Raw genomic sequence first — 14,702 nt, forward strand, 5'->3', positions numbered from 1 at the left:
GGCCTTGTTCAACCTCTCCACCGAACGGGCTCCCCTCCAACATTTACGCGGTATGATTTCCGACCAGACTATGACTAGTTTAGGACAAAGCTTGTTTAGCCTCAACATGTCATATTGAATGTCCCTCCGCAGCTCCCTTGCTGGGCGGCTGCCGAGGTCATTCCCCCCCGCGTGAATCACTAGAATATCTGGTACTCTATCCCTCTCCACGAACCCGTTGACCTCAGGTAAAATCCTACACCAATTCAAACCCCTGAAACCCAACCAGCGAATTACGGCCTTCTCCGTTTGGATTCCGAGCTGTCGTCCAGTCTCTCGCATCCTCGCTCTTCTCTCTGCCCAGAACACAAAGGAGTGGCCTAGTATCCATACCAAGGCTGGTTCTCTGCCTCCTAATGTAACAAAATTACAAAATTAAAAACGCTTTAATTAGTCCACCGCCCCCCACCTCCATCCGCCCGGCAAAACCCCCCAGTCCTGTTATCAACCCCCCCCCCCCATCACTACTCAAGTCAATACCGGGCGCACATACGACCTGTACCTCTCCGATGTCCATCTCCCGATCTTCTTCACCACACTCGGACTCAGCCCCCTATCCACTGCTTCAGTTGCTGCACCTATGCGAAAAGAGTGCGAAGACAACCCTGCCCCTTTTAACCCTAAGTCTGCCACTACCAGGTCAAGTACCCTTCTAAACTGAAACATAGACAAAAAGGAACCATTGCAATGCTTAAGCAAAGGGCCCCCCTCCTGGTTACTGGCGATCTGATATTCCCGTAAACATTTTACTGGACACATGTGCGAGCCTCGTACCTCATACAAATGTATCCTCATTCCTCTTCCCGACCGATCTGTCTTTGAGTGGCGCAACCAAATCTCAATTTTGCCGTCCCCCAACAAAACGTCGCTCGATAAAAGCCCGCCTTCCCTTGTCGTACTAGGTGCGACCAGCTCGGACAGGCGAAAAGCTCCAAAAAACGCTAAAGAAAAAGCACAGCGAAACAACCGAGCCTCAGATCCGTCTGTGCAAATCCGCCCCAACACCTCTCCCATCCGCAATAATAACTGAAATGTAACCGGCCGCCGCCTGTCCCCGCTCACCTCTTTACTCCGCAAACCCTTCATTGCTTGTCTCACCAAAAAATTCTTGGTGATGTCCAAAAATCCTCTTCTTTTAAAACCAAAACTTAAACCCGCAAATAGCCGACAAATCTTTGATCTTGACCAACCTAAAACAGACGCCTCCCCCAGCAGCCCCAACAATGCTTCCACCTGCCCCTCCTCCGAACACACTCCCCCTCTACTGGATAACCAACACTGCCACTCCTCCCATGCCGCCTCGTAACTCCTCCAAGTGCCCCGTGCCAGCGAAGCTCTGATCAATTTTTCCGCCGCAAGTGTACCACGTTCCATAGATGAGGCGGGCATGGACAACCCTCTTCGTCCGCGTCCGGAACCAGTGAGCGAAAACGATCCCACTGGAGGCGAGATAGAGAGTCTGCTATATCATTCTTTACTCCTGGCACATGTACAGCCACAACCCACGCATTTAACTGCAAGCAGGATAAAACTAAAAAAACGCAATAAATCCACCACTGGAGGGGAATGCGCCGAAACAGAATTAATGGCCTGAACCACTCCTAAATTATCACAATGAAACCTGACTTTTTTATTTCTGAACCACTCTGCCCAAATTGTCACGGCTACTACAATTGGGAACAATTCTAACAACACTAAATTTTTAACAAACCCCGCTTCCACCCACGTAAGCGGCCAACACTCCACGCACCAGTGACCCTGAAAAAAGGCCCCAAATCCCAAACTGCCCGCTGCGTCCGTAAACAATTCGCAATCAAAACTGTCCACCACCTCCTCCATAAACAACGACCTCCCGTTATAATGCTGCAGGAACGATAACCAAACCTGTAAGTCCGCCTTCGTGTCTACCGAAACACGAATGAAATGATGTGGAGCCTTTGCCCCCGCCGTCGCACCCGCCAGTCTCCTGCAGAAAACCCTCCCCATCGGCATAATTCTGCATGCAAAATTGAGTTTCCCCAATAATGACTGAATGTCTTTTAGGGGCATCTTCTTTGCCCCTTTTGCCGCCATCAGATCCTTCCGTAGTGACTGCAATTTGCTCTCAGGAAGCCGACACTCCATTCTCTGTGTATCAATCGTGATACCCAGAAAATCGAGACAAGTCGCCGGTCCTTCCGTTTTATCGGATGCCAGTGGAACGCCAAAATGCTGAAACACCCACTGAACTGTGGCTAACAGCGACGCGCAGACTCCCGAGTTTGCTGGGCCTACACACAGGAAGTCATCCAAATAATGAATCACCGACTTCGAGCATGAAACCTCGCAAACCACCCATTCTAAAAAAGTGCTAAAAGCCTCAAAGTATGCGCATGAGATAGCGCATCCCATTGGCAAGCACAAGTCAACGTAAAACCCCCCTTCCCAAAAACATCCTAACAATTTCACACTCTCCGGATGAACAGGGAGTAATCGGAAAGCCGACTCAATGTCGGTCTTAGCCAATAACGCCCCGCTTCCACAGCGACGCACTAGCTTGATTGCCGCGTCAAACGAAGTATAGACCACTGAGCATAGCTCAGGATCGATACCATCGTTTACTGACCGCCCTTTGGGGTATGATAAATGGTGAATGAGCCGAAACTTGTTCGGCTCCTTCTTCGGGACCACCCCCAAAGGTGACACAACCAAATCAGGCATGGGTAAGGAACTAAAAGGACCCGCCATGCGTCCCGCGCCTACCTCCTTTTCCAGCTTCTCACTAACTATCTTTGGATAAAGGCGCGCTGACTGCAGATTTTTTACCGAGAATGGGACCTGGTGCACCGGAGCGGGGATCCAAAACCCCTCCGTGAACCCTAACAATAAAAACTGCGCTTGAGCCGTGTCCGTGTATCTACTTAGATAGGGCTCCATCTCTTGCACTTTCACCGGCGTCCTCCCTCTGCCCAGCAGTAGCTGGACCTTTACCTTTTCCGAGTTTGAAGCACCTAGACGCGCCGTGTGATCCCCCATTACAGATGGAGCAGCTGTGCTTAAACTTGCACCCTGCCCCAAACTTGCATGCTCCCTCATTAAATTGCCAGCATAAACCTGTTTTCTAGCCCGTCGATGTTCCGGAAGATCCTGCTGCGCTCGATCCACTAAACGAGCCGGCATTGCCGGCTCCCCCCTGAAAGGGCTGGCCATAGCGTGAAGGCGCCATCACTTTCAACCAGAGACCAATATCCTTATGGTCCCATCGGATATTAGGCCGCACAGCTTTTCTCTGTCGGAATTGCTCATCATACCTAAGCCAGGACTGCCCGCCGTATGTTCTGTATGCCTCACCAATGGAGTCCAAGTAACAGAACAACGCCGAGCAGTTCTCTGGCGCCTTCTCCCCCACTACCCCCGCTAAGATCGCAAACGCTTGCAACCAGTTTGAAAAGGTCTGCGGTATCAGCCGCCAGCGCCGCTTCTCTTCCTCCTCTTTTTTGTAATCCGTCCTTTTCCCCTTGTCAAGGTTAAATTTCTCAAGGGGGAGGAGGGAAAAGATTTCGACGTATTCGTCCTTCCAAATCTTTTCCCTGACCTCTTTCTTTAAATGCGCCCCCAGCGGTCCCTCAAAACAAACATAGACCTCTCCCTTCGCTTTATCATCCAACCTCACCGCCTCGCCGTCCTTCTCCGTCTGTACCCCCACCGTTACGCCTGCGGTACGCTGCCCTTCGCCACTACCCAACCCGCACGCTGCCACTGCCGGTGCAACCCCCTGCGTCGCTGGCGCAATCCATGCTGTAGCTGGGGATGGAGCTGTACCTCCATCCCTGCCCCTACCCTGTTCGCAGCGCTGTAACAACTGTCTAACGTTCCCTAAAAGTAACTGTAAATCATCCTGCAATCCCCCAATACTATTACATACAGCACCTCCCCCTCCCCCTCCAACACCCACATTAGACATGTCCCACAGTAAATTGTGCTCACCAAGCTGCCTGGGTGCTGTGTCCCCACCAGCCGTGCCCGATGGATCCTGGCGTTCCTCCTCGCTGTCGGTCTCCAGCTCTCCTGGCTCCAACGCGATGCTCTGCGCCTCCGTCCGTTGGTTTCTTCTGCCACACACCGGGCCATGCTGCTGTCCGTCCCGACCTGGAACATGAACTACTGATCGCAGCCGTGGGGGCCCGCGCCCCCCCTCCATCTGCTGCCCTGCCAGCCCGCTGGTACCCTCTCCAGGGGATCCCGTGGCTCTGCTTCCCCGCTGTCCTGGTCTCCTGGCACGCCCCCCGGCTGGACTAGCCTCAGGGGACACCGCCGTGTCCGCGCTGGTCCCCGGTCTGCTTGCCTCCACCTCCCTGGACTCCTCCGCTGTCCTCTGCTGCCGATCGCGCCGACAAGACCGTTCCCCGGCCGGTTCATCGCCAGGGGAACGTGCTGTCTGCCTCCTCTGTGTTCCGACGCCCGGTGCGGTAAGCCCCGCCCCCCGCTCGGCACGGGGCTCACCGCTTACCGTCGCACCCAGCGGCCTGCGCGGACTCCTTCTGCTCTGCCTTCCCCTGCTCCGAGGTGTAGAGCTGGGGGGACAAAGCAGAGGGTCCCCGGAGGGACTCCTCAGGCGGCGCCGGGTGCAAGGAATGGATTCCTCCGCTATTAAGCGTGTGGGTGGCCTGCTCCTCCACGGCGGGCGACCCCTCCCCACTCCTACAGACGCTTCACCTGGGGGATCGATGAGCGCTCCTGCCGCAATACTCCTCAGCCAGCCGGCTCCATGTATTCCAGCAGCCGCCCGCAGCTCCTCCAACACCCGCTCAGTTTGGTTTTCTTTAATTTTTCTTCTCCTACACTGTCTGTGACTCCTAAAACTTCTCACCTAAAATGGTGCCCTACTAACCCCTCCTACCCTTCTTATAGCCCCTAATTAGCCCTCCCCCTTCTTCTGCCTCCCCCCTGTATACTTTCAAATCCACCTATCCATATCCTGCCTCCCTTAACTATTTCCACCCCAATTAACCCTTTCCTTTCCCGCGATCCCCTACCACCCCTGTCATGTGGGGCCTTTACTTATGGAACCTGCGGTTCCCGCTCTGGCCCCCTACTCATACACAACTTTATTAGGTATAGGTAGTATAACACCGGGAGATTCACCCATCTTTGCATGTCAGCTAGTGTTCTGTAGTATCAGCTACTTTCCTACCTGGGAACACTGGGGGAGTTACATGCAGGCGCTCAGGTGTGGTAACTAAGCTCAATTAAAATTCACTAGGCTTCCTGTTACAGCTGAATGAAGGTTTACTGACATTTTAACTTTGTCATTGTAACTTTGAGGATGTGGCAATTAGCATGGCTATAGCTCTTGTATCTCCATGACAAAATTACTAGTTAACACAGGAAGTTCTATTGATCAACATCTTCATCATTGTCTCTCTCCTCCTCATGCAATTTACAAATGGGAGACTATACATCTCTGAGATGAAATACTGCTATCGATCAAACAAGGAATTAGTAACTAAAATTTGTACATTAACCCAGCAGGCCTCTCCCTGATGTCATTAGGGGAGGTTGGGGGTGGGGGTGCAGTTTGGACATGCTTTTAAAACTGAGGACACACACATTCCAAAATTGTCAGACCAAGGAGCTTTGTCTGATACCAGACTCTCCATATTTCCATGTGCTCCTCGTAGTATTTGAACTGACTTCATAAAAACTGGTATTTCTATTATTATATCCCTTTTATTTTCATAACTGTTTTGTGTGTATATTGTATGTCCCTTACCCTTTTGTATATTATTCCTTTTGTATATGCTTTATATAAACATTGCTATTAGAGATGAACGAGCGTACTCGCTAAGGGCAAATACTCGAGATTCGGGTGCTGGCGGGGGTGAGTGGTGAGTTGCAGGAGTGAGCAGGGGGGAGCGTGGGGAGAGAGAGATATCTCCCCCCAGTTCCTCCCCTCTCCCCCCCCACCTCTCCCCGCCGGCACCCGAATCTTTTGAGACGAGTGGGCAGGTACTAGCAAAAGGCAATACTTGCTCGAGTATTTGCCGTTAGTATGCTCGCTCATATCTAATTGCTACCTTTTTAGAATAAAGACTTAAACTTTATTAGTCAGTCCTTGTGGCTCTTAAATAATCCATTGACCCCAAAGGTATTGTAATTATGTTTGAGCTGCTGGAAACCAGGGAGGCTTGTTCCCAGACAGTGAGCAGAAGCCCCGTGGCTGACCTACTTGCTGGGAAACAGTCAGTTGTGGCAGCAAAGTGTTTTAGGGCATACTAGACTGTGTCTGGCTGTAACTTGGGCTCCATATTCTAGGAGTGCAGGATGTGAGGATCCAGGAATGGTCTGCCTAAGTGCTGTATTACAAACTTCAGTGTATAAAACAAAGGTATTGGATATTCCAAGGAAGGACATACAAACCATTGTGTTATAATACAGTACAAGTAGAAGTTCCTGAACTTAAATATGGCAGTAAGCTGAAATAAAGACCAGCAGGCAATGGTCCACAGGATATTAACCCCCTCCCTCCCCATGACGTACCGGTACGTCATGGGAGCTGGGTACTTCACACAACATGACGTACCGGTACGTCATGTCGTTTATGTGTCGCCGCGACGACAATCGCGGCGACACAGAATGATGTCTGCTGACATAGTCAGCAGACAAGTGCTGCATCCGGGCTGGGGACCAATCACAGCGGTCCCTCCCCCACGATCGCTGTTATTGGTCAGGGAAAAACTCCCTGACCAATCACACCGCGGCAGCGGAGTTCGCGCTGTTTACAGTACGGGCTCTGTCTGCAAGCACCTCAGTGTGTTTCCGGTGCTTGTAGAGAGAGCACCTACTGTGTATTCTGTGAATATAAAGTGCGATTAGAGTGTAGATTAGGCAGGGAGTGAGTGTAGTGTAGTGTAGTGTAGTGTAGTGATCAGCAGTGTAGTGAGTGATCAGTAGTGTAGTGAGTGATCAAAAGTGTAGTGTAGTGTATGTAGTGTAGTGTAGTGATCAGCAGTATAGTGAGTGAGTGATCAGAAGTGTAGTGTAGTGTAGCTGTGACCTGTAGTGTGCTGTAGTGTAGTGATCAGAAGTGTAGTGTAGTGTAATGAGTGACCTGTAGTGTGTGAGGTATCTGTAGTGTGCTGTAGTGTAGTGATCAGTAGTGTAGTGAGTGAGGGATCAGAAGTGTAGTGTAGTGAGTGACCTGTAGTGTGCGATCAGCAGTGTAGTGTAGCGCAGCGTGTAGTGTCAGTGTATCCCTTTTAGAAAAAAAAAAAAAGTTCAGTTTCTACCCATTTCGTTACCTATCCCGTCACTTGTCATTAGTTAGTGTACCGTGTAGTTAGTCCGTCTAGTGTGTAGCGTGTATTTAGTCTGTGTAGTGTCAGTGTATTTGTCTGTGTAAAAAAAAAAATACAAAAAAATAAAAAAAGTTCCTGTTGTTCCCATTTCGTTACCTGTCCCGTCACCCGTCATTAGTCAGTGTAGTGTGTAGTTAGTCCGTCTAGTGTGTAGCGTGTAGTTAGTCCGTCTAGTGTGTTGTGTGTAGTTAGTCAGTGTAGCATGTTGCGTGTAGTTATTCAGTGTAGCGTTTAGTCTGTCAGTATAAAAAAAAAACAACAGTGTGTGCTCAGTGCCATATTGTTCAGTGTGAAATACACCACATACGTTTCCGCTGTCTTTCTGACCCCGTCCCGAGGTCACCCCATCCCGCAGTGTCCTATCCAATAAAACTTTTTACCCGTGTGCCCAATTCTATATTACTATGGCCCGCAGGAGGTACACTGCAGAGGAAGCGTATGCAATCATTGCATCAGACTCGGACTCAGGTAGTGGCGATGACCCCACTTTTCTGGCATTTTCTGACTCCTCCTCATCATCATCATCATCATCATTATCAAGCGAGTCTGATCTCCCTGCACCCCCGAGAAGGCGTCCAAGGACTGCGGCTGACCCCAATATATCTGATGCTCACTGGAGTACCCCTGAAGATTTCAGACCCCAGATCCCTGACTTTATTGGGAACCCAGGGATTCAATTTAATACGGAAGGGTTCAGAGGAAAGGACTTCTTCAAGTTTTTTTTTTTCAGAAGAGTTTATTGCCCATATTGTTACCCAGACTAATTTGTATGCCCAGAATTTTATAGAAGAAAACCCCAATTCCAGCTACGCCAGACCCGATAGATGGACTCCAGTGGATGCACCAGAGATAAAAAAAATTTGGGGGGCTTATACTAACTATGGGGCTAGTAAAGAATCCAACGATCAGGGCGTACTGGAGTACCGATATTTTGTACCATATGGCGATGTCGAGGACGCACTTTGAAAGTATTTTAAAATTTTTGCACTATAATGACAACCAGCAGTGCCCCCCCAACGATCACCCCAATTACGATCGGTTGTATAAAATCAGGCTCGTAATAGAATATATTAACTCCAAGTTTGCGCTGGCGTATAGCCCAGAGATAAATATAGCTGTAGATGAGTCCCTGGTACACTTCAAGGCGAGGCTAAAATTCCGCCAGTACCTGCCCAGTAAGCGGGCACGTTATGACGTGAAGTTGTACAAGGTGTGCAAAAGTACATCAGGGTACACCCACAAGTTCCGCATTTATGAAGGGAAGGACACTAAAATTGAGCCCCCAGAGTGCCCCCCCCCCCCCCCCCCCGTGCTGGGAGTAACAGGAAAAATAGTGTGGGAACTGGTGCACCCACTATTAGACCAGGGTTACCATCTGTACCTGGATAACTTTTATACCAGTGTTCCCGTGTCAGTGCCTCGATTCCAGAGGAACAGTAGCATGTGGCACTGTTTTCAAAAATCAAAAAAGCCTCCCTAAGACGCTGCTTGGGCAACTGCTCAGAAGGGGTGAGAGCCGGGCCCAATACAGCGACAATGTATTGTGCGTTAAATATAAGGACAAGAGGGATGTCCTTATGTTGACAACAATACACGGCCACAGCAGTACCCCCTGCCGAGAACGAGGTACCAATGCAGAGACCCCCAAACCAGACTGCGTCCTCGACTATAATAAGTACATGGGAGGGGTAGCTCTATCAGACCAGGTACTGGAGCCGTATAAAGCCATGCAGAAAACACGGGTGTGGTACAAAAAAACTGGCCGTGCACCTCGTACAGATGGCAATGTATAATGCCTACGTGCTGTTCTGAGGTGCAGGCCATAGGGGGACATTCCTTGAATTGCAGGAAGAAGTAATCAAGGACCTAATATTTGGGGACCAGGAGGTGGGGGAGAGGCTCAGTACTTCTTGAAGCGAGGCCATGAGGATTGTACCAGGGCAGCATTTTCCCAGTGAAATTCCCTCCACTGTGAGAAAGGCAAGGATCCAAAAGAGGTGCAGAGTCTGCTATAAATAGGGGATAAAAAAAGACACCGTATACCAGTGTGAAACGTTACCTGTTGGGTAACATCATGGGGTACTTTATCTCCTTCTGCCCCTGGTAAAAAAATAAAAATCATGGCCTAAAGCTAAACATTATGTAAAAAAAAATTGATTTTTTTGCATTAAACTCAAACTGTTAAAAAAAAAATCCTCAAACACCTGTGGGTTCAAACCGCTCACTACACCCCTTAAAAAATTCCCTGAGGGGTGTAGTTTCCAAAATGGGGTCAGCTGTTGGGGGCTTCAAATGTACTGGTACCTCATGGGCACTGCAAACACTACATGGGGTCTGAAAATTATTACAGCAAAATCGGCATTCAAAAAGCCAAGAAGCGCTCCTTTCCTTCTGAGTCCTGCCATGTGCCCATACAACAGGCTACGTCCACATATGGGGCATTTCTGAAAACTGCAGAATCTGGGTAATACATTCCAAGTTTCTTTGCTAGCTCGTGCTGTTTTATAGAAAAAAAGATTTTATATTAAAAATTGAACTGTTCTAATTTTTGATGCACTTTCCTTTAATTCCTGTAAAATATCGAAAGGGTTAATAAACTTTCTAAATGCCATTTTGAATACTTTGAAGGGTGCAGATTTTAAAATGCGACAATTCATGTGGGATTCTCATATACAGGCTCTTAAAATCCATGTCAGAACTGTATTGGTCCTTAAAAAATTCAGATTTTGAAATTTGCTAGTGCCGGCCGGAGACACAGAGGGAGCCGCGCTCCTTCTGTGAACTCTTTCCCTGCCGCGATCTACTTAGATCGCGGCAGGGAAGGGGTTAACAGCGGGGGACGCATCTCCGATGCCCCCCCCCCGCTGTTGCAGCGGGACGCCGGCTGTGAATGACAGCCTGCTCCCGCTGCGGGATCGCGCGGGATCATATGTGATCCCGCGCTATCTCCAGGACGTAAGTTTACATCCTGTTGCGGGAAGTAGCAGGCTGCCAGGACGTAAACTTACGCCCTGCAGCGGGAAGGGGTTAAAGGGGTTGTCCCGTGGCAGCAAGTGGGGTTATACACTTCTGTATGGCCATATTAATGCACTTTGTAATATACATCGTGTATTAAATATGAGCCATACAGAAGTTATACACTTACCTCCTCCGGTGCTGGCGTCCCCGTCTCCATGGCGCCGACTAAAGCTGCCTCCTCCTTCCATTAGACGCGCTTGCGCGGTCCGGTCTTCTGCTCTGTTGAAAGGGGCCGCTCCGGCATGCTCGCGACGGAGAGCTGGTCTGCGCATGCCGGAGCAGCCCCATTCAACAGAGCAGAAGACCGGACAGCGCAAGCGCGTCTAATGGAAGGAGAAGGCAGCTTTAGTCAGCGCCATGGAGACGGGGACGCCAGCACCGAAGGAGGTAAGTGTATAACTTCTGTATGGCTCATATTTAATGCACGATGTATATTACAAAGTGCATTAATATGGCCATACAGAAGTGTATAACCCCACTTGCTGCCGCGGGACAACCCCTTTAAGCCCAAAATAGGCTATGTCCTTAAGGGGTTAAAAGGAAGCTAACTGGAAAAAAAAGACAACAATATTCTATAAACATACCAAAGATAAAGTCATAGCCCGGGTGTATTCATCATGAACATGTATCCGATCCATCAGCTAACCATTGCATATGGATATGTTAGTGCAATTGAGATGAGAACCCAGCACCAGTACTATAACTACACATATGTGAGGGAAGGTAGTATTTAAATTTATGTCATTTGACTGTAATAAAATTGAAGAAAAACTAACAAACGTACACTTTTTCTTCTCTGCAATAACTAGTATGTAAATGATTTTGTGCCTCAAAGTGTTATTGAAAAAACGTATGACCTCTCTAAAGAGAAGTCATAAAAGACATTAAGACAATTTGGGCATTGGTCAAGTTGTAAAACCCCAAAATAGCCATATCCTTAAAGGGCTTAAACAGAAAATCCTAAATTGTTAAATTTGGCTTTAAAGGACAGAGGGCAATTTTTGTGTTTAAGTCTAATATTCTAATAACATGCATTACCTTGTATAGAAAAAAATTCTGATAGTCTAGAAATGTAGTCAAGCAAGGAAAGTTATGTAAAACTGCTAAATCTTCATAATCAGTCATAGCCCACAAACCTGTTTCAGAGATTTTTCAAGATTTCTTAAAAATAGGAAACACTTAAAAACCATTTTATATGTACTACTGTATATGAACCTTCGTACTCAAGGTATATTCAAATACCCACTAACCTACTTTTTTCTCTGTTGCAGCTCTGGTTGATGACATGAACTCATTTCTAGAAAAGAGCAGAAGATTAATCGTCATCTTAAACAAAAGCTTCACTTCCTGCAAAGCAATGTATGAACTTGAGAGTGGGTTACACAAAGCAATGGTGGAGAGGAAGATTAAAGTCATTTTGATTGAATTTACTCCTTTAAGTGAACAAGGCTTCCAACTAGAATCTCTGCAACTTCTTAAGATGAAAAATAGAGTCAAATGGAAAGGAAATAGGTCAAGCCCTCTAAATTCAGAATTTTGGAAAAAAATGCAGTATTTAATGCCAGTAAAGCCAATCAAGTTAAGAGACAGTTCACTAGAACTAAAAGCAATGCAGACCACAGATAATCAAAAAGTCTAATTTTGAATGGCTGAATGGACCTGACTCACATTTAAAAGGGGCATTAGCTTAAAGGGGTTGTCCCGCGGCAGCAAGTGGGTCTATACACTTCTGTATGGCCATATTAATGCACTTTGTAATGTACATTGTGCATTAATTATGAGCCATACAGAAGTTATTAAAAGTTATTCACTTACCTGTTCCGTTGCTGGCGTCCTCGTCTCCATGGTTGCCGTCTAATTTTCGCCGTCTAATGGCCAAATTAGACGCGCTTGCGCAGTCCGGGTCTTCTCCTCTTCTCAATGGGGCTCCGTGTAGCTCCGTGTAGCTCCGCCCCGTCACGTGCCGATTCCAGCCAATCAGGAGGCTGGAATCGGCAATGGACCGCACAGAAGCCTTGCGGTCCACCGAGGGAGAAGATGCCGGCGGCCATCTTCAGCAGGTAAGTAAGAAGTCACCGGAGCGCGGGGATTCAGGTAAGCGCTGTCAGGTGTTCTTTTTTAACCCCTGCATCGGGGGCTGTCTCGCGCCGAACAGGGGGGGGGGGGGTGGTTGAAAAAAAAAAACCCGTTTCGGCGCGGGACAACCCCTTTAAAGTGAGAACAATCTATATGGTTTTTGCCGCTCTCTACAAAAAAACTGTGAAATGATTGTCAACAGGATTACATTGAGTAGCTTAAAATGCTCTTCAAAATTGTTCTAGATAACCAGAGGCACTAGAGACTTCTTTTCTGAATCATCAGTGATTTTAAAAATTAGTAGCTACCTTTCTTCCCACAGAGTAATATGAAAATCACAAGCAAATCTATTGATTGTTCATTAAAGTTTGGATTACGCTACAGAAAAAATGTTTTCGCCTTCCTGGGACAGCTTAATGGAGTTTACTGAAATATAGATTTTTGCTTTTTTAAGAAGCTGCCCTTGTTAAAAAATAAAATAGCTCATATTTATCTGTCCTGGGTTCCTGCAGCTCCAGCACAGCATCTTCATTCACTCTGCTACAGAGTCAGCCTGTTTATGGAATGTCACAGGTTGCTGCAGCCAATCAGAGACCTCAGTAGTCAACGGCTGAGGTCTATGATTGGCTGCAGAGCCAATGACTTTCTGTTCACAGGCTGACTCTGCAGCATATAAACAGACTTGGTTGGGTGAATGGAGATGTGGCCTGGAGCTGTGGGGACCCAGGACAGATGATTTTCATTTTTTTAAACACAGGTAACCTCTTAAAAAAGAAAAACAATGATTTCGGAAAACTCCTTTAACTCAAAACCATATTGAACTTATAATATCATCAACAGTGCTGGTCTGCATTAAGTGCAGTTGGCCTGAAGACTCAGTCAATTGTGTAGCAATTTTACAGATAAAATTATTGAAAATTGTAGAGCTAGATTTCAACTGGTTAGAGGATGTATACACACTGTGACAGATTCGGTTTCATTGTTTACTGAAGTTTTTGTGTTAATGTGAAGAATTTTCATATATGTTTTTATACCTCAATATAAATTAAAAGATGTATAATTTGTGAAATGCTAAGTTTCCCTTATATTCTACTGATTTGCAAATCGATTTGTTGGGCCACTGTTGAGCCTTGTGGCAAGTTTTCGCATCTATTGTAGATACTAAACACTACATTACTTTCTGGTGTACCAAAAGTGCATGACCACTGCTGCAAACATCTACTCTTAACACCGTATGGATGCAGCCATATTACATCTCTGTTTTATATGAATTTGTACCTTTTAGTGCATCGGGCATCTACTGTAAATACGGATGACTCCGATTTAATATGCACAGTGTCAGACTGTGATATATTAGGCCGTCCATTGGAATTGATTCTGAATTGCAACTTTCCATCTAGCCAACAAATGTAACAAAAAATAATACTATACAAAAAAAATGATTATACTGAATACCATAAACTGTACAAATAAATAATGCTGCTATGCAATGTATATATATATATATATATATATATATATATATATATATATATATATACCATCATATACTGTGCAAACAATACAACATGCTGTAGATATAAAGAATACTTCCTGAATATATAAACTTGCACATATACACAAGACATACACAGTGTATATTGCATACAGACAAATGCATATTACACAAATACATTCGCACTGCTCCCACATCTATGTATTAGACTACTTGCACGCGGCAGAGACGGATTTTGCATTAGGGGGCCCGCAGTGGAGTCCGATTCTCACAGCAGCGTTGTCCATGCGCACCTATCATTTTCGCTTCTTCATCTGTACTGTGGATGGACCCGACGGCTAGCCATCAGACATTTGCAGTACAGATTTTTGTTTCACTTCTTTATCCTGAGCTGTCACTATGCGATCATGCGGAATCCGCGACCTGTCCGAAATGTTAATTGTGGATGTGTCGCGGGTTGGATGTCTTCCATTCACTTCAATGGAAGCAGTCTGCGCAAAATTGGAGCATGCTGTGATTTTTCCTCCACTTGCAGAAACTGCAATTGTTTTCCACAAATGTGCAGGAAAAAGCGTTTTTCTATAGCATACTATGGACGATATTTGCTGCGGAACCGGTGTGCAGACGCCCGCCACGGATACTGTAGCAAACATCCTCCCATGTGCGGACAGCTTTACACACATATTTACATATCATACACTTTACACACAGGTATATTATATGTACATATTTGCACA

General features: G+C 46.8%; 1 protein-coding gene across 3 annotated transcripts in view; it reads left to right on the forward strand.

Moving 5' to 3' along the window:
• LOC136577858 (interleukin-18 receptor 1-like) overlaps positions 1-13,554 on the forward strand; it is a 71,967-nt gene extending 58,413 nt beyond the window's left edge. The window contains exons 10-11 of one of the 3 annotated variants that reach the window (XM_066577783.1): positions 11,666-12,081; positions 12,604-13,554. In XM_066577783.1, coding sequence (XP_066433880.1) covers positions 11,666-12,033 — 368 coding nt within the window. In that variant the 3' untranslated portion in view covers positions 12,034-12,081; positions 12,604-13,554. Of the gene's footprint in view, positions 1-11,665; positions 12,578-12,603 lie in introns of those variants that run through there. The other 2 variants (XM_066577780.1, XM_066577790.1) reach the window with 2 other exon arrangements.
• The last annotated feature ends 1,148 nt before the right edge of the window (positions 13,555-14,702 follow it).

This window comes from Eleutherodactylus coqui, chromosome 1 (genome assembly GCF_035609145.1).
Source record: "Eleutherodactylus coqui strain aEleCoq1 chromosome 1, aEleCoq1.hap1, whole genome shotgun sequence".
Taxonomy (NCBI): Eukaryota; Metazoa; Chordata; class Amphibia; order Anura; family Eleutherodactylidae; genus Eleutherodactylus; species Eleutherodactylus coqui.